Source organism: Chiloscyllium plagiosum, chromosome 31 (genome assembly GCF_004010195.1).
Source record: "Chiloscyllium plagiosum isolate BGI_BamShark_2017 chromosome 31, ASM401019v2, whole genome shotgun sequence".
In the NCBI taxonomy this organism is placed as follows: Eukaryota; Metazoa; Chordata; class Chondrichthyes; order Orectolobiformes; family Hemiscylliidae; genus Chiloscyllium; species Chiloscyllium plagiosum.
Genome location: NC_057740.1, coordinates 42975758 through 42996011, shown reverse-complemented (window position 1 = coordinate 42996011; position 20254 = coordinate 42975758). Strand labels below are relative to the sequence as shown.

Below are 20254 nucleotides of genomic sequence, written 5' to 3'. Positions count from 1 at the left end.
GTACAGTACTGGTGGGGACAGGTCTGTCACTGTATAACACAGGTGCACAGAACTGGTGGGGACAGGTCTGTCACTGTACAACCCTGCGTACAGTACTGGTGGGGACAGGTCTGTCACTGTATAACACTGCAGTGCAATGCAGATTGGTGATATTTTCCTGAGGAATATAGACTGGGAAAGCTGCAGCAATAAAGTGTTGCGCTGTGCTGTTTGCAGATTTTGCTTTCCAGAATCCATGTTTGCCGTGAGCAGATTCTGTAACTGTTTCCCTTGTTGCTTCTAACAGTTTGAGTGAGCACAGTATGAAATGTTCACACACCCACCCTTACACTGCACTGCCAGTGATGACACTCCGAGTGACGCCTTGCATTTCAAACATTTCTTCCACCATTGCTTTGAATATGACAAACACAGATAAAAATCTTTGCCAAATCACATGGTGTGATATCAGATATTTTCAGTGTGTCTGGTGGATTGGTTGTTAGTTGTTCCAGGAAGTGAATCTGAAATATGCAGTGAGCTATAAAGCTGATTGTCATTGCACCCTGACCAGTCACTGAACATCGTTCGCTTCCCCTGACAACACTCACCGAGGTTCCCTGACAAAGATTTGCACTATCTTGGAGAAGGACCGATAGATTCAGTCTTCAATAATTATTATTGTGGTGAGTGCATCTTTGAGCAAATATTTAGAGAGTAATTTAATTATATTCCAGGAAAAGACAAACTATTCATCAACAGCCTTGCCTCAAACAGATTCTTGATTTTCACAGAGATTGCTGAGCAGTTGTGTCCATCAATCCTGCCCAAAGATAGAGACAGTGTTCAGCAGGGGAAGGGTCACTCACTGTGTAACCGTACAGAGTCAGTGTTTATTCACCAGGGTAAGGGTTACTCACTGTATAACTGTACAGAGTCAGTGTTTATTCAGCAGGGTAAGGGTCACTCTGTATAACTGTACAGAGTCAGTGTTATTCAGCAGGGTAAGGGTCACTCACTGTGTAACTGGACAGAGTCAGTGTTTATTCAACAGGGTAAGGGTCACTCACTGTGTAACCGTACAGAGTCAGTGTTTATTCAACAGGGCAATGGTCACTCACTGTGTAATCATACAGAGTCAGTGTTATTCAGCAGGGTAAGGGTCACTCACTGTGTAACCGTACAGAATCAGTGTTTATTCAGCAGGATAAGCCTCACTTACTGTGTAACTGTACAGAGTCAGTATTTATTCAGCAGGGTAAGGGCCACTCATTGTGTAACCGTACAGAGTCAGTGTTTATTCAGCAGGGTAATGGTCACTCACTGTGTAACCGTACAGAGTCATTGTTTATTCAGCAGGCTAAGAGTCACTCGCTGTGTAACTGTACAGAGTCAGGGTCTATTCAACAGGCTAAGGGTCACTTGCTGTGTAACTGTACAGAAATCGCTTTTATTCAGCAGGTTAATGGTCACTCACTGTATAACTGTACAGAGTCAATATTTATTCAGCAGGGTAAGGGTCACTCACTGTGTAACTTACAGAGTCAGTGTTTATTCAGCAGGGTAAGGGTCACTGACTGTGTAACTGTACAGAGTCAGTGTTTATTCAGCAGGGTAAGGGTCACTCTGCGTAACCGTACAGAGTCAGTGTTTATTCAGCAGGGTAAGGGTCACTCTGCGTAACTGTACAGAGTCAGTGTTTATTCAGCAGGATAAGGGTCACTCACTGTGTAACTGTACAGCGTGAGTGTTTATTCAGCCGGTTAAGGGTCACTCACTGCGTAACCGTACAGAGTCAGTGTTTATTCAACAGGGCAATGGTCACTCACTGTGTAATCATACAGAGTCATTGTTTATTCAGCAGGATAAGGGTCACTCACTGTGTAACTGTACAGAGTCAGTATTTATTCAGCAGAGTAAGGGTCACTCACTGTGTAACCGTACAGAGTCAGTGTTTATTCAACAGGGCAATGGTCACTCACTGTGTAATCATACAGAGTCAGTGTTATTCAGCACGGTAAGGGTCACTCACTGTGTAACTGTACAGAGTCAGTGTTTATTCAGCAGGGCAAGGGTCACTGACTGTGTAACTGTACAGAGTCAGTGTTTATTCAGCAGGGTAAGGGTCACTCACTGTGTAACCGTACAAAGTCAGTGTTTATTCAGCGGGGTAAGGGTCACTCACTATGTAACAGCACAGAGTCAGTGTTTATTCAATAAGGTAATGGTCACTCACTGTATAACTGTACAGAGTCAGTGTTTATTTAGCAGGGTAAGGGTCACTCGCTGTGTCCCCGTACAGGGTCAATGTTTATTCAGCAGGGTAAGGGTCACTGACTGTGTAATTGTACAGAGTCAGTGTTTATTCAGCAGGGTAAGGGTCACTCACTGTGTAACCGTATAGGGTCATTGTTTATTCAGCAGGGTAGGGGTCACTCACTGTGTAATCATACAGAGTCAGTATTTATTCAGCAGGGTAAGGGTCACTGACTGTGTAATTGTACAGAGTCAGTGTTTATTCAGCAGGGTAAGGGTCACTCACTGTGTAACCGTACAGAGTCAGTGTTTATTCAGCAGGGTAAAGGTCTCTCACTGTGTAACTATATTTATTGTTACTTAGCAGGATGATAGGAGTTAGTTTACAAAGTAGGTATCATGGTTCCGAAGTGTATATGGCAGACGTTGGGAAGTTGACCAATGGGAACTGGTTTGTTTCTGTGCAGCAGGAGCGAGGGCAGGTAATACTGCAGTTTTAGTGCAGGATCCAGAGAAACGTTTCTCAGTTGCAGCTTTCCATGGTGTGTGCTATCATTGGGCTCTCTCAATGACACAAAGTTAAAACAGTGACGGGGGCAATTGATGACAGCATAGGACTTTGTAATATGAGCAGTCTTTTGACCCTGCAAACCTGTTGGCTGATCTGATTTTGTTCTCAGTTCCACTGCTCTCACATATCCCGTGACTTCTTCTTGAGTAAGTCTCTATCCAGCTCAACCGCCGGTCAACGCAATGAACCAGCCTCCACTGCTCTGTGCAGAAAAGGATTCCACAAACTGATTACCCAAAAGGTCCCCATCTCTGTCTCAAAAGGGATACAGCTTATTTTCAACTATTTCCTCTCTTTTCAGTTTCTGCTGCTAAAGGAAACATCACCCTATCCCATCCACTCGGGATCTTCTGTATTTCAATGACATCACCTCTCATTCTTCTAAGCTCCAGTGGGGTAAAGCCCAACTTGCTCAACCTTTCTTAAGCTCTCAGAAGTCACATGACACCAGGCTATAGTCCAGTCGGTTGATTTGAAATCTGAAGCTTTCGGGATGACACTCGGGTAATCTGACAAAGGGTCAGCGCTCTGAAAGCTTGAGATTTCAAATAAACCTGTTGGACTATAACGTGGTGCCATGTGACTTCTGACTTTGTCTACCCCAGCCCAACTCCAGCTCCTCCACATCATTGTCTTAAAAAGGTAAGCCTTGATTCTGGAGGTGAGGCTTGTGACCATTCTCTCAATTGCTTCAAAAGCAATTGTAGTCTTTTTTAAATGCAGTAAACGTTGTTTTGACCACCATCTTATGAACTGGCACTCCCGATAAACCAGCAAAAGTTACATCCCTGAAATACTGGAAGTTTCCTGTATTATCACAATCTCTGCGATCTACAAGTAGTCAATTGGCTATGCAAGTGAGAAGGCTCTCTGCCAGTAAGTTTTATTTAAGGCAAAATTGCATTATTATTTAAGTGATTTTTGCCATAAATAAAGTTTAACATTGATGTGTTTACTCCTTACATTATGTTTCCATTAATCAGTGTGTGTGTTTACATTGATTATGTGGACCTCTTGATCAACTGGAATATTTGATCCCACAGGGGTTGATCAGTAAAAAATTTGCTCTGAGTAATCCAGATATGGTCTCAGCAATGCCTTGTGTAACTGTAGTAAAATTTCCCTCCTTTTATACTCCATCCCCTTTGCAATAAATGCCAACCTTTCACTTGTCTTCCTAATCACTTGCTGTGTCTGCAGACTAACTTTATACAATTCACACACCAGGACACGCAGCATTCTGTAATCTCGCTCTATCCATTTGAGTAATATCCTGCTTTTTAAAAATTCATCCTTTCACTGATGTTCCCAATTTCTCAATTCTCTACCATGTTCATTGAATCACCCCTTCTTGGGCAAACTGCTTACATATAAATTCCATCCCATTACACTCAGAAATTTTCATTTTAAAATTTCATAACCTTAAGATTCAAGGCAGGTTGGCCAAGGGAAATGTCAGGAAACTTTTCTTCATTCGAAGGGGAGTGGAAATCTCAAAAACCTTTTTTTAATTCCTAAATAGCCGCTGACGCCAGGGAGTGGGTCAATGAAAATTTCAAAACTGAGTTTGCTACATCTTTGTTGGGTAAAGGAATTAAATGTTTTACAGAATCAAAGTGAGTCAACGGAGCCATGATTGAATTGAATGACGAAACAGGCTTGAGGGGCTGAACGGCCTCCTCCCAATCCTTTGAGAAAAGTTCCAGATGTAGGACCCAAACAATCAGCTTTAACATGGTTCTGGCATGGCCTTCTTATTGATTTTGGATTTATATTAGGCCGACTCTGAGTTCCACAATGGAATCAGCATCAAGATAAGAGTGTGTGATTTAATTAACAACCTGTAATTGCTGAGTGCTGGTTAAATAGGTGTGTTGTAATTGTTCAGTTACCCGTCAGGCCTGTGATGTGCTTTTCCTCTAGAACAGCTCATTGTTTTCGGTGGTCATCAATCCACAGGAGATTGTCACTGGACACAAGGGGCAGCAGCTCTAGTGATCAAAGTCAGTGTGAATTAGTGTTCCAGATCCCCTCTGCTGGCTACATTGACTTCAGTGTCCATTGTTTAATGTTCTAAATATAATTTCAGCAATTTGCCTTAATCCCCAAGCCAAATGAATGAATGCATTGCTGAAACCACTGGATATTTTCCTGTGTTGAGCCCCTGCCCAGTATGGACCACTGTAGAGTTGCCAACTCTGCTCGCAATCTGGAGGTTTGATCACTTATGCCCACTCTCTCATTCCCAGCATTGGTCTTTCAGATTTACAAAAATGCTAAGAAATAACGTCAGGAAATGTAAAGCTGGGGACAACTGGCAGAATGAGTTGTTAGCTGGCTTCAAGACAGAAGCAGAGAGCGGAGTTATTAGAGAGGCAGAGGGTGAGAAGTGATATTTACAAGAATCAATGCTGTTCACAATTTACATTCACTGTTTGGACTTCAAAAACATAATTTCTCAATTTATGGATGACACCAAATTGGAGGGAATAGTCTATAGTGAGGACGACTGCAACATATTATAGGAGGACTTTAATACATTTGTAGAATGGACACATCTATGACAAATGAAGTTCAATTTGTCGAGAAATATTGCGAAGTCATTTATTACTGTGACGGTGTCAATCTGGGTTTGCAGAGGAACAAAAGACTCTTAGAGTTCAAACACATCAATCACAACATCCTGTGCTACAGGTCAGCAAGGCTGTTTGTAAAAATCAAGCCCTGGGTCTCATTTCAAGCCGGTTAGACTCAAAAAGGGAAGTTATTCTAAACTTGCATTGAAACTTGGTTAGATTACATTTGCAATACTATGTGCAGTTCTGATCACTCGGTGTGAAAAAAGATATAGAGGCACTGGAGAGAATGCAGAGGGAAGACTTATAAGGACAATGCCAGAAATGTACCAAGAGATGATTGATAGGCTGCATCCCTGCCCTCTTTTAAAACGAGGACCGAAGGGTGACCTAACACAGACTGTAAAAATTATGAAAGATTTTGATACAGTGAATCCAGAGAGAAGGTCTCCTTTTGTGGCAAAGTGCAGAAAGAGAGGCCATCAATATAAAATCATCACCAAGAAATCCAATCAGGAATTGAGGAGAACTTCCTCGCCCAGACAGTGGGGAGAATATGGAACTTGCTCGCACAGGGAATGGTTAGAGTGGATATGTTTAGTTGTATTCAAGGCTAAACAAGACAAACACTTGGGAGACAAGGAAATAGTGAGTTGTGGTGTTACCTTTACGTGTGAGAAAAATGAGAGCAAGTTTAACTGAGCCAGAAAAACCAGCATAAACTAGTTGGGCCAAATACCCTCATGTCCCTCATCAATATGACATGCTCATTCCCTCCAAACCAGTTGGAAAGCAAATGGAGTGATTACTGGATTGGATATCAACTAAGCAGCCTCACCCCGAATACCCAATATCCAATACCCAACCCCTAACCCAATACCACACTCACCCCCAACCCATGTGCAATATTTCAGAAACTAGAGTACTGCTTCAATGACACTCCAGAAACACCACATCATCTGGGACAAACAGCCTGCTTGGTTTGCATCCTATCCATCAACACTCACTTCTTCCATCGATGACAGTGGCAGGAGTGTGTACTATCTACATGATGCATTGCAGAAACCTTTCAAGCCTCCTTAGAGAACCCTTCTGAACCAACAATCACGTCAGTCTAGAAGGACTAGGGCAGCAGATATGTGGGAACACCAGCCTCTGCAAGTTTGCCTGTTGAGCCACTCACCATCCTGACTTGGAAATATATCACTGTTCCTTCACTGTCACTGGGTCAAACTCTTGGCACTCCCTCCCTAAGGGCATTGTGGGTGTACTCACACCAGATGGACTGCAGAGGTTTCAAGAAGGTAGATCACCCCCACCTTCTCAAGGGCAACAATTACTGGCCAGCCTGCCAGAAATGCCAACCTCTAATGAATTTTATTTCCATTGACTTGACTGGAAACAGAGGGTCAAAGATCACCTAGTTAGATTACCGACCATTTTCTCCCACACCTCTGACCACTCAAACAGAGTAATAACCGGTCAGTTTGGACTATATTGCTGTTCCACAGTAAAGCTACTGAGTGTGTAAGGCCCTTTAACCAGAGGTTGGGAGTGTGCAGGTCACTTGTATGGAAGTGAAATGATTTTCTCTCGCTGTGAGAGAGCAGGTTATTGTGTGACTTTTTTATCCATATTTTGCAGACTTCCACAGCAAATGCTATATAATTTTGGGTTTGATGTCTGTGAGTTTCAGTCAGTGAACTACAATTAGCTTGAAAGCTCTATGCATCTTTTGGGCCTCCAACAATGATTTTTTTGACGTGGTGAAGATGCTTACAGAATCTCAACTCAACCAGACGTCTGTATTTGTGTCTATCAGTTTGTGAACTATAATTAATGGCACAATACACCATGTCACTTTGAGATGCTGAAAACCATCCCATGCCCATTTTAAACAGTGGGATACTGTTATCCTCGATAAATGCCCTTCTGTTTTGGTGCTAGCTTGGCAGTGAAGGTTTTAATGTCAAGAAGCACCAGCCATTTACCCTCGTCGGTATCTGTGCCGGGGTCAGACTCTTCCAGGAGGCTGCAAATAAGAAACGAGGTTAAAAAAGTCACACAACATCAGGTTATGGTCCAACAGGTTCACAGAGGAACCTTGATTATCCAAGGGACACGGGCAGGAAGTATATCATTCGGTTAATTGAGTTCTGAATAATTGAATGCCGGACAACATAGTTTGGAAGTACAAGCTTTCGGAACACTGCTGTTTCATCAGGTAGCTAATCCTGATGAAACAGCTAGCTACCTGATGAAGGAGCAGCGCTCCAACAGCTTGTACTTCCAAATAAACCTGTTGAACTAAAACCTGATGTGTGATTTTTAACTTTGTTCAGTCCAGTTCAACACCGGCACCTCCACAACAAGAAATGAACAAGGGCACATGGTTAAATCATTCCAGTCATTATATGTTACAGCCTAACCACGCATCTTGTTCACAGAGGAGTTTGCATTTGAGGTATTGACCTTGCTGTTGGGACACGGTAGATGGGAACATTGCACCGTGCCATTCTGGAACTGGGTTTCAGGACAATCAGTGAAAGAACCAACGGCCACACAACTGACATTTATACAGCACCTTTAACATTGTAGGAATCTCAAGGATGATTTATCAGATAAATTTGGCACCCATCCACAGGAGAAAAGTGGAAGACTTTAAGGAGTGTCTTAAAAGAAGAGGAGAGATTGAAAAGGTAGAGAGCAAATTGCAGGGAGGTTTTTAATGGAGAGAAAGCAGAGCTAACTTTCCTTCTTCAGAACATTCTGAAGAGTCACTGGACATGAAATGTTAATTCTGCTTTCTCTGCACAGATGCTGCCTGACCTGCTGAGTTTTGCCAGCAATCTCCGACTTTGCCTCTGATTTCCAGTTTCTGCAGCTCTTTTGGTTTTTTTTTGTTTTGAGAATTTCAGAGCAAAGGGCCGAGGTAACTGGAGGCAAAGCCATTGACAGTGGAACAGGGAAATTGGGAATGTGCAAGAGGTTAACGCTGGAGGTGCTCCGTGATTGCTGAGGTCTGTGAGGCCGGAGGAGTATGTCCATGGAAAGATTTGAAAACAAGTTGTGAATTTATACAATGGAGAAACCAGTCCGAGAGCTCAGGGGAGTAATGTCAATAGGACATGGTGCAGGTTAGCATAGTTTTGGATGAGCTCAAATCTATGCAGATTAGAATGTAGGAAGCCAGGAATATGTTACAATAATCCGGGTTAGAGCTAACTAAGACACAGAGAGGTTTCCAGCAACAGATGACAGAGACAGGGGTTGAGTCGGGAGATGGAAGCAGCTGAACAAAGAAAGAAATTGCATTTCTCTATAATCTTTCACAACCTCACAATGTCTCAAAGTAATTAACAATCCAAAAGAACTTATGCAGTGTAGTCAGAGTAATGCAGAGGAAGACAGAAACTAATGTTTGCTTAGGAAGATCCCACAACACAGTGGTGATTTAGGTTTGGTTGACCAGAAGGCTAGAAGGAATTCCCAAGCTCTTAGTCGAATTGTAACCCTGGGATCATTCACTTCCATATGCTGAAAAATTGCAGAATGCTGCCGTGCAGAGGGACCTGGGTGTCCTTGTGCATGAATCACAAAGAGTTGGTTTGCAGGTGCAGCAGGTAATTAAGAAGGCAAATGAAATATCGTCCTTCATTGCTCAAGGGATTGAGTTTAAACACAGGCAAGTTATGCTGCAGCTTTATAGGGTGCTAGTGAGGCCGCACCTGGAATATTTGTGCAGTTTTGGTCTCCTTACTTAAGAAATGATGTACAGGAGTTGGGAGGTCACGTAGCGGTATCAGAAAGATGTTGTGAAACTTGAAAGGGCTCAGAAAAGATTTACAAGATGTTACCAGGGTTGGAGAATCTGAGCTACAGGGAGAGGCTGAACAGGCTGGGGCTGTTTTCCCTGGAGTGTCGGAGGCTGAGGGGTGACCTTATAGAGGTTTACAAAATTATGAGGGGCATGGATAGGATAAATCGGCAAAGTCTTTTCCCTGGGGTCGGGGAGTCCAGAACTAGAGGCGTAGGTTTAGGGTGAGAGAGTAAAGATATAAAAGAGATCTAAGGGTCAACGTTTTCATGCAGAGAGTGGTACGTGTATGGAATGAGCTGCCAGAGGAAGTGGTGGATGCTGGTACAATTACAGCATTTAAGAGGCATTTGGATGGGTATTTGAATAGGAAGGGTTTGGAGGGATATGGGCCGGGTGCTGGCAGGTGGGACTAGATTGGGTTGGGATATCTGGTCGGCATGGACGGGTTGGACCGAAGGGTCTGTTTCCATGCTGTACATCTCTATGACTCTATGACTCTAGAATTGAGAGGGTTGGCTTGTGAGGAGAGGTTGAGTAGGCCGGGTCTATACTCATTGGAATTTAGAAGAATGTGGGGGAATCTTATAGAAACATGTAAAGTTATGAAGGGAATAGATAAGATAGAAGCAGAGAGCTTGTTTCCACTGGTAGGTGAAACCAGAACTAGGGGTCAGAGCCTCAAAATCAGGGGGAGCAGATTTTGGGCTGTGTTGAGGAGGAACCTCTTCACCCAGAGGGTTGTGAATCTGTGGAATTCCCTGCCCAGTGAAGCAGTTGAGGATACCTTGTTGCATATTTTTAAGGCAAAAATAGATAGTCCTTTGAACAGTAAAGGAATTAAGGGTTCTGGTGAGAGGGTGGGTTAATGGAGCAGAGGCCATGAAAAGATCAGCCATGATCTTATTAAATGGTGGTGCAGGCTCGATGGGCCAGATGCCCTACTCCTGCTCCTAGTTCTTATGAGAGGGCAGGCAGGACCTCTGTGTGGTGTCCAGTCCCAAAGACAGCACCTCTGACAGTGCAGCACTCCCTCAGTGTTGTCCTTCAGAGTCAGCCTGGTCAACCAGTCAGTAACCGGGGGGTAGTTTTAAAGTAAGGAGTAGGCGGTTTAATGGGTATGTGAGGGAAGAGCCTTTCACCAGCAAAGTGTGGATACCTGGAGCTCATGGCCTAAAAGGGTGGTTGAGGCAGGAACATGTCAGAACTATTTAGGTGAGCATTTGAAATGTCAGCATTAAAGGCTGTGGGCCAAGTCTATATATGAATGATGACCAGCAGAGACATGATGGGCAAAAGGGTCTGTTTCCACATAAAAGCTCCATGATCCATAACCTCTGGAGTGGGTCTCGGGCTAAAACCCTTCTGACACTGATAAAGACAAAGGGTGGTACACATATGGAATGAGCTGCCAGCAGAATGGTTGAGGCGGGTACATTAACAACATTTACAAGGCATGGATAGGGAATGATTAGAAGGATATGGATCAAATGCAGGGAAATAGGTTAGTGTGGATGAACATTTTGGTCAGCATGGACCAGTTTGGGCTGAATGGCCTGTCTCCATGCTGTAGGACTCTATGACAGGAATGTAACCCATGGAGCCAAGGCAGAGTAAACACAGAAATACCAACAATCTTAACCTCGGCGATCTGGGAGAAATACAGAGTTTATATCTCCGTGAAACCCCATTGTTCAGTACCATTCATTAATTCCACAAGCAGTCTGAAGTGAACAAATGTTAAGTGTATTAAAAGTGAAGTCAGGTGCCAGAGATCTGAAAAAAAAAATAGAAATTGCTGGAGCCTCTCAGCAGATCTGGCAGCATCTGTGGAGAGAGAGAGAGACTGACAGAGTTAACTTTTCTCACCCAGCGAATAGTTCGAGTCTGGAATGCACTGCCTAGAAATGTGGTGGAGGCAGGTTCAACAGACGTGTTCGAGAGGGCCATTGCATAAAAACAATGAACAATGATATGAGGAGAAAGCAGGAGGTTGACACACGGTAAATGAAGGGATAGTGCAGACACAGTGGCCCGAATGGCCTCCCTCTGTATAGTAATGATTCTATCATTGTGAGCCCAATCTGACTCTGCTTTAGAAATGGGACTAGTGCAAGAGGGCAGTGTTTACAATCTCTGACTTGGTGCCTCCAAGACAAAGTTATTAACTTGCAAATTCTTTCTTTGGTTTACATTTAGGTGAACACTAGTGATTTCCATCGTTTGCACCATGCTGGATCCAAACACAGTTTCAGCGAGAATAACCCTTTCACTGAGATAGCCATGACCAGCTGCAAGTATAATGGAGGGGTGGTCAGGCCCCTCAGTAGCCTCGGCACCTCAAACAGGAACCTTCATGACCTGGACTCAGAGACTCAGCCTCTACAAACCAATTCGGGCCTGGAGGTGGTAGTCTCCAAACCATATCAGAACAATATCTCCAATGACAGTCTGGTCAACGAAGGCAGAAAATCACCGAAAAAGTCGCAGAATATTGGCCATAAACTTGGACATAGGAGGGCTCTGTTTGAGAAAAGGAAACGCCTGAGTGATTATGCGCTGATATTTGGAATGTTTGGGATTGTTGTTATGGTGACAGAGACAGAATTGTCATGGGGAGTTTATACCAAGGTAAGTCCCACTTTCTTTTCTTGATGACACCATTCCCCAGAGCCAGGATTCAGTCGAAATGGCAAAGTTAACAAAGCAGACTTCAAAAGCACAAGTAAGACCCCTGGAGCCGTAGGTCTGTGAGCTGGCCTCAGACACAAGTTGCTAAATTGAGTTCAATAAATGTGGACAATTACAGTTAAAGTCAGGAGAATGAGCAGGAAATCATCATAAAACCCAATGGGTTCACCATGTCCTTCAGGAATGGGAATCTGCCACACCCTTCATCAGCTCCAGCTTACTCAGGAATACAAGAAATAAGAGCAGGAGTAGACCATTCAGCCCCTTAAGTCTGCTGTCTCATTCATTGCTAACCTTTTGCTTCAGCTCCACTTTCCCGCCCTCTCCTCATATCCCTGAATCCCCAGGGAGAGTTACACTTCTGATTGACTCAGGTCCTGCCCTCTGTGGTTGAGATTTGGGGTAGACAGGGCAGGTGATTAATATTGGTCTTGCTGGTATCCACAAATTATATGTGAAAGTATTCACCAGGACCCTAAGATATTAGTGTATGAGTCTTAAATTAAACAGCGTCTTGTACATTTACAATATATCAGACTCATTTGTCAGGATGTAAGATAAGGTCAGGCAAGTCAGAGTACAAAACTTAATTTCCAATAATTCCCATGAAAGAGACAGTATTTTAAAATGGGTCTTTAAAACTGAGATAAATAGGTTTTTGTTGGGTAAAGTTGCCAAGGATTATGGAACCAAGGTGGTTGAATGGAGTTAAGATACGGGTCAGTAAAAGGTAGAGTTCCCGTAGTCCTAGAGGACTGTCCGGCCGCTGTCACATTAGACAAAAAGAGAGACAACTAGTGGTTGTTTAACCCAAGGGTCACCACGCCTCAGGGCGATGGGCAAGGTGAGAAGGTGAGACCTTCATGGTAACCTCAGCCGGTGTGGGAATTGAATCCACTCCGATCAGTCATGACCTAATGAGAGGTGCAAGGAGCTGGATGATCTGAGAAATGTGTGTAAGATATAGCAGAAGTAGGCCAGTCATCCCACTGAGGCTGTTCTGCCCTTCAATGAGATTGTGACTGATTTGATAATCGTCAACTCTACTTTGCTGCCTTTGTCCTGTAACCAATGTGACAGTGAACCACGCAGACTGGAAAGATCCCAGCTACCATATCTGGTCTTCACCTGAGCCAGCTGATGTCCACTAGGATACCATGGGACAATGGGATTGAGTGGGACACACAAGTGACCTTAATGTCTGAGGGCCTGAGAGCAGGAAGATAACTAAATGGGATTGACATGCCTGATGACTACATATGATCTTGCTGGAGACTTATTGAGCCACAGAGTTATACAGCACAGAAACAGACCCTTTGGCCCAACTCATCCACACCTACCAGGTTTCCTAGACTGAACTAGTCCCATTTGCCTGCGTTTGGCCCATATCCCTCTAAACTTTTCCTATCACGTATCTGTCCAAATGTCTTTTAAATGTTGTAATTTACTCGCCACTTCCTCTGGCAGATCGTTCGATATACACATCACCCTCTGTGTGAAAAAGTTGCCCCTTAAGTCCCTTTTATATTTTTCCCCTCTCTCCTTTAAGAATATGCCATCGAGTTTGGAACTCCCCGGTCCTGGGGAAAAGACCTTGGCTATTCAGCCTGTCCATGCCCCTCATGAGTTTATAAACTGCTACATGGTCTCACCCCCCCCCTCCCCAAATTTCTGCACTCCAGGGAAAAAAGTCTCAGCCTATCCAGCCTGTCTTTATAACCCAAACTCTCCAGTCTCGGTAATATCTTTACAAATCTTTTTTGCACCCGTTGCAGTTTAATAACATCCTTCCTGTAGCAGGGCGACCAACTCCTTGTTGAGGAGTTTGAGGATATTTGGTGGAAAAAGGACCTCCTTCAAATACATTGCATTCTGAGTCTCTCACCTCACCCATGAATGACATGTCCTGCAAGGGCCCCTATAGTGGCCAGCAAAGTCTTAGAGAACCCAGTGAATGCCATATTGTCTGTTCTAAGCACTGAGTCCCAGAGGCAAATTTTATTCACAGCAGAGTAAGAAATTGTAGATTGTTAAATCATTAAATCCAACGGAACGGAACATTCTGGGGATGAGACATCTTGTCGCATACACCATTCGACTCTTGCTTACACTTCAGCCCAAAATATTTCACCCAGTGACTTGTTGAAAATGCTGAGAATGGCCCAGCAAAGGTTTCAGAACGTCAGAGAGCATTGGGAACAATAGCCCAACTCAATCAATGAGAGTTAAGGGTTGAGGAAAGAAACACAAGTGAATTAAAGTCAGATCAGATACAGATAGAATAAAGAGACAACCATTAGATTAAAAGGGAGAGAATTGAGATAGGAAAAGTAAGGGAAAAAATGTAAAAATGTTAAAACTTAAAAGAAAACTTCAATCTCTCTCCATTTCCACCTGCATCAATGACAATCTAAATTGTGGTGTTTTCTCCAGCAGGGGAGGGTGAACGGTCTTGCATTAGCAATTACCCGTGTTGTTGAAGGGATATTTGCACTGTTCAGTTCCAGTCCCAAAGGGAGTCTGAGTTTAAAGTGTAAATCCTGCAAGTTCTGGATGTAGGTTTGCTCGCTGAGCTGGAAGGTTCATTTTCAGACGTTTCATCACCCTACTAGGTAACATCTTCAGTGGGCCTCTGGGCGAAGCACTGTTGTTGATTCCTGCTTTCTATTTATATGTTTGAGTTTCTTTGGGTTGGTGATGTCATTCCCTGTGGTGATGTCATTTCCTGTACTTATTCTGAGGGGGGGTAAATGGGGTCTAACTCGATGTGTTTGTTGATAGAGTTCCGGTTGGAATGCCATGCTTCTAGGAATTCTCGCCAAATAGAGACACGCACGAGAATTTCTGGAAGCATGGCATTCCAACCCAAACTCTATCAACAAACACATCGAGTTAGACTCCATCTACCACCCCCTGAGAATAACAGGAAATGACATCACCACAGGAAATGACATCACCAACCCAAAGAAACTCAAACATACAAATAGAAAGCAGGAGTCATCAACAGTGCTTTGCGCAGAGGCCCACTGAAGATGTTACCTAGTAGGGTGACGAAACGTCTGGAAATGCACCTTCCAGCTCAGCGAGCAAGCCTACATCCATAACTCAATCTGAACTACAAATCTTCTCAACTCCTGCAAGTTCTTAAAAATAATAGGGAGGCAGAGAAGTGCCCTCTGTAGTAAACAGGGACAAGGTTATGCAGCATATTCCGGAGGTTCACACTTGGCTGTGTAATCCCTGCACTCACTGGTGGAATCCCGTATTAATGCCCAGCTTCAGTGTGAGGTCAGCATTGCCTTTCAGGAAGCCACTGGTTCTGAAATCTTTGGAGCAGGAGCACGATTGAACATCAACAAAAGACTGACAAGGTTGAGGATTTTAGTACCAGACTCAATGGAGGTGAAATTGGAATTCCTCATTGTCTAAAACTAGCAAGTCAGCAGCTTGATTCCCAATCCTCAGGTGGGGGACAGGCTTCCAACATTGTACCATTCGGTCTAATGTTACCTGCCTTTGACTGTAACACTTGTGCAAGTGGCACTGTCTCTCTCCAGTCTTAAAGTTCTGGTTCAAGTCTACTCCAAAGCCTTGAGCACAGAATCCAGGCTGAGACTCCTAGGGGACCACTGACAGTGCTGCAGCCCCATTGCTGCTGCTTTTCAATGAGACATGAAACTAGCTCCCTGTCTGGGCTCAGTAGATGTAAATGATTCCATTCTGTTTCACACAGGAGACCGGAATTCTTCACCACACTCCCAGTTAATATTTGTTACTCAATTGACATCACCAAAATTATTTCATAGTCATGAGCTCATTGTTGTTTATGGGATCATTTTGTGCCTGAATTAGGTGTAGTGTTGTCTACATTGCAACAGTAATTATACTTTAAGAAGATACTTATTTACTGAGGTCATTGAAAGGTGAAAGGATCATTTGAAATAGCAGCAGGAAGAGGCTATTAATCCCATTCAGCCAGTTTTGCTATTTCACCAAATCCTGATCTGATTGTGACCTTAACCTCACTTTCCTCTCTACTACAGCACCTGCTCCCCTAACATTGACTCTGATGTCGGTCAGAAATCTATCTTTCTCAGCCTTGACTATTTTCAATGACCCAACCTCCATTGGGAAAGAGAATTCCAAAGATTAATGAGCCTCTAAGAGAAACAAAACTCTTCCTTCACTCCATCTTAAATGGAATCCTTTATTGACATACTGGACCCCTGAGTTTAGATTTCAACAAGAGAGGAATGGTCCCCAGCGTCTAATTTGTCAAACCCCTATTAAGAATTTTATGTTTCATTAAGATCTGTCATTCTTATAAACTCTGATAAATAGTAGCCCAACTTACTCGACCTATCCTCATCAGATCATGCCTTCACCCCAGGGACAAGTCAGGTAAACATTCTCTGAACCATTTCCACTGTAAGTGCACACTAGATGAGGTTTCACCAATGCTCTATTTGTTAGTAATGAAACAATCCTACTTTTACATTAACAAAGAGGAAACAAGTAAAACGAAGCAATGCAGAAGCTGGAAATCTGAAACAAAAGCAGAAATTGCTGGAGAAGCTCAGTAGTCTGGCAGCATCTGTGGAGAGAGAAACAGAATTAACAGTCTGAGTCAAATGATCCTTCTCCACAACTGGACCCGAAACACTAACTCTGCTTTCTCTGCACAAATGCTGCCAGACCGGCTGAGTTTCCCCAGCAATTTCTGGTTTTGTAGCAATGAGGAGAGCTAGATTAGACACACTCAGATTAAAGAAAATGCTGAAAGAAAATTTAAATGAGGTGGATAAAATTGCTAGGGTTTAATTTTAATAGATAGGAGGGCTTATTACTCTGAGCAGAGATGTCAGTAGCCAGGAGGACAAGATGTAATGTAACCTTTAGAAAGATTAGAGAGTAGTTGAGAAAATGTTGCATCCAGATAGTGCTAGGGATCTGGAGCTCTGTCTAAAAGGTTGACAAAGGCAGAAACTGTTTAAAAAGGATTTGCATGGGCACTGTTAAAAGGGATAAACTGGCCTGGCAGGCAGTTCAAAAGAGATTTACGAGGCTGTTTTCTGAGATGAGGGTGTTAACTTAAGCGAAACAGGTTAGACTTATATTTCCTGGAGTTCAGAAGGAAGATGCCTGCTGTTATGTATGATGTGGAGGAGCCCGGTGTTGGACTGAGGTGGACAAAGTTAAAAATCACAAAACACCAGGTTATAGTCCAAAAGGTTTATTTGGAAGCACTAGCTTTCGGAGCACTGCTCCTTCATCAGGTAGCTAGTGGGGCAGAATCATAGGACACAGGATTTTATAAACTTGCCCCACTAACTACCTGACAAAGGTGCAGTGCTCCAAAAGCTTGTACATCCAAATAAACCTGTTGGACTATAGCCTGGTGTTGTGTGATTTTTAACTGCTGTTATGGAAACATTCAGGATTTTGAGGGCACTTGACACGGTAGATGTTAAGATGTTTCCACTCGTGGGGAATCTTGAACTAGGGATAAAGGGATAAAGGGATATTCATTTAAAACTGAGATGTGAAGAAATCTCATCTCTCAGAAAATAATGACTACCTGGATAAAAACCGAAAACACTGCCCGGATGCTGGAAATCAGAAACAAAAACAGAAGTTGCTGGGAAAGCTTAACAGGTCTGGCAGCATCTGTGAACAGAAATCAGAGTTAATGTTTCAGGTACAGTGACCCTTCCTCAGGACTGATGGCAGCTAGGAGAATGTTTACATGCAGAAAGTAGGGTGGGAGGAGAGAGTAAGGAGTAACCAATAGTTGGGGATAGAGCGCAGAGAGAGAAGAACAGTTGGACAGATAAGGGAATGGATAACGATCTGGCTGGGACCTGTCTTTGTGCTCTATTCCTATCATTTACTCCTTACTCCCTCCCCCCACCCTATCTTCTACAAATAAACTGACTTTTTCCTAGCTACCATCAGTTCTGAGGAAGTGTCACTAGGCCTGAAACATTAACTCTGATTTCTCTTGACAGATGCTGCCAGACCTGCTAAGCTTTTCCAGCAACTTCTGTTTTTGCTGTTGCTCTGGAATTCTCTACCCCAGAGAGTAGTGGAGGCGAGATTACTGATAGTATTTAAAGAGGAGGTAAATAGAGTTTGAAATATCAGGAAGTTGGTGTGTATCTGAGCTGGCTAGAAAGAGGGGCAGATCAGCCATGATCACGTTAAACAGCAGGACAGGCTGAGGGGCCAAATGGCCTACTCCTGCTCCTATTTCTTATATTCTTATGAATTGCTGTGAACTACAAGGGATTGGACCGAGAACTGGAAACTGGGTTTAGATGGAAGATTTCATTCTCAACTGGCACGGACATAACTAGCTGAATGGCTAGTGCCTGATCAGTCTATGATTCTGCAGCTAGTTCAATATCACTCCAAATCCTGTCCAAAAAACAACAATGTCAATTTTCATTTTGAAATTTTCAATTGACGCTCATCCTTAACAGCATTTTGGGAGAGAGAGAGAGAGAGGGAGTGATCCAGGTTTCTATTCATTGTCATTCACTGCCCCTCAGTCTAAGGTTGATGCCTACTCAGTGGTTGCCACACAACCTCATGTGACAGAATGATCGAACTGTCCACCCTCAGACCTTTTGGGTACATATCCCACAATTTCGGTGGATCCAGAATCCTGCTCCTCTGTTCCTGCTATGCCTCATCATTAAGACATTGCAGCTTGAAACATGAAGTGGCCAGGTGGACACGTTGGTGAGTTTTGAATGGATTTCTGCCAGGCCTTAATGTCAATGCTGCTCAGCTTCAAGGAGAGCTTCGGAGCATTGTTTCTTTATCCTCTCCTGGAACATTGGTCACTGGGCAGTGAGAGAGCTGGACTTACGGGGGAACAGTCTTTGGAAAACACTGCTCCATCCTTCAAAATCAATTCTGTGGAAGAGGAAGTTGTTACCAACAAGCTCCTACTCAACCTCTCCCCTCACCTAAGATGTCGTGACCTTCAGGTTCTCACTCTTTCTCTCTTTCTAATGAGAGAGAGCCCTATAGTCCAATAGGATTATGGTAACTTTCCCTTTCCCTCCACACTCATGTAATGCCCTGAGACCTGGACGGTGTATTAGTGAAGCCCACCAACAGCAATACCTTCACTGCAGCCTCCAGGTACAATGTGAGAACCATTGAGCAAACATCCTTCACAAAGCCTGATAATTACTGCCATTGTAAAGATACAGTTACTGACTTTGCCTGTAAACAACAGGGCTCAAACTTCCAAATTAAAGTCCTCATTCTGATACCCATTCTTGCACCTAGTTGCTTCCATAGAAAGCCATTATTTCTCCCATCCATGCTCTCAAATCTTTTCATCATGCTAAACATCTCAATCATCACTTAGTGATATATAGGAGTACAAACCCTAATCCACCCTTCTAGCCACAGTTTCCTGCAGCTTTTAGATTTTTCAATTGACATCTTCAGCCCGAAAGGGGTGAGTTCCAGGTTACCACTAACCTTTGTGTGAAAATCACTTCCTGGTTTCATTTTTAAATATATTTGGGACGTGCAGATGACTCTTCAGTTTGGACCCTCATGGACCAGCTTTCACAACTCTCCTGAGCTGCCAATCCCATCTGAGGCAACTAGGACTTGTAAAATATTTATTACACCAGTACTTGATAACTTGTATAAATTACATTCTTTGACCACTCCCTGTACACATACAAGTGATCCCCTTCAACAAGGAATCAACTGTATCCTTCACAAATCCATGTTGAAGCTTGGATCAGTTCATTACAAAGTCCTAATAGGTCACTTGGAACCTTAGGAGAAATATTGGGTCATGGAGGGAGGATTATATTATATTACACAGAGGTTCCACCAATTAGGAACAAATTCACTGGAATGATGAAACTTTCCAGGGGATTTAGTCAAACTCTTCATGATATTAAGGGGAATAGACAGAGAGAAATTATTTCTGGTGGTCATAGTGCCCAGGACTGGGGTGGGGGCAGAGAATGGGAATTAGAACTGGATTTTTCAGAAGTGAAATCTGAAATAATTCCTCCACACAAAGAGGGTTAGGAAATGTTGAACAAACTCCCACAAATAGAAATTATTGCTTGGTCAGTTGGTCATTTTTAATCTAAGATTCATTTTTTTAGTGGAAAGTATTAAGGGATCTGATGCAAACGTGGCAAGATGAGGTTACGTCATGAAACAGTTCTGGTCTGATTGAATGGGGGAAGATGTTCCAAGGCCTGATTGGACTCTCTGGTTCTCTGTTCCTACTCTCCATAAGAGACTGCTCCTGCAAGGTCAAGAGAGTAGAGAGAAGGAGGGAATGACGAGTTAAGCTCAAGGATCAGCCATGGTTTA

General features: G+C 43.3%; 1 protein-coding gene across 5 annotated transcripts in view; it reads left to right on the top strand.

Moving 5' to 3' along the window:
* The window catches only part of LOC122565502 (small conductance calcium-activated potassium channel protein 2-like), a 101293-nt gene that overhangs the window by 15999 nt on the left and 65040 nt on the right, over window positions 1-20254 (top strand). For 4 of the 5 annotated variants that reach the window (XM_043721542.1, XM_043721541.1, XM_043721540.1 and 1 more), the window contains exon 2: window positions 11399-11830. In XM_043721542.1, the coding sequence (XP_043577477.1) occupies window positions 11399-11830 (432 nt within the window). Of the gene's footprint in view, window positions 1-583; window positions 666-11398; window positions 11831-20254 lie in introns of those variants that run through there. The other variant, XM_043721543.1, reaches the window with a different exon arrangement.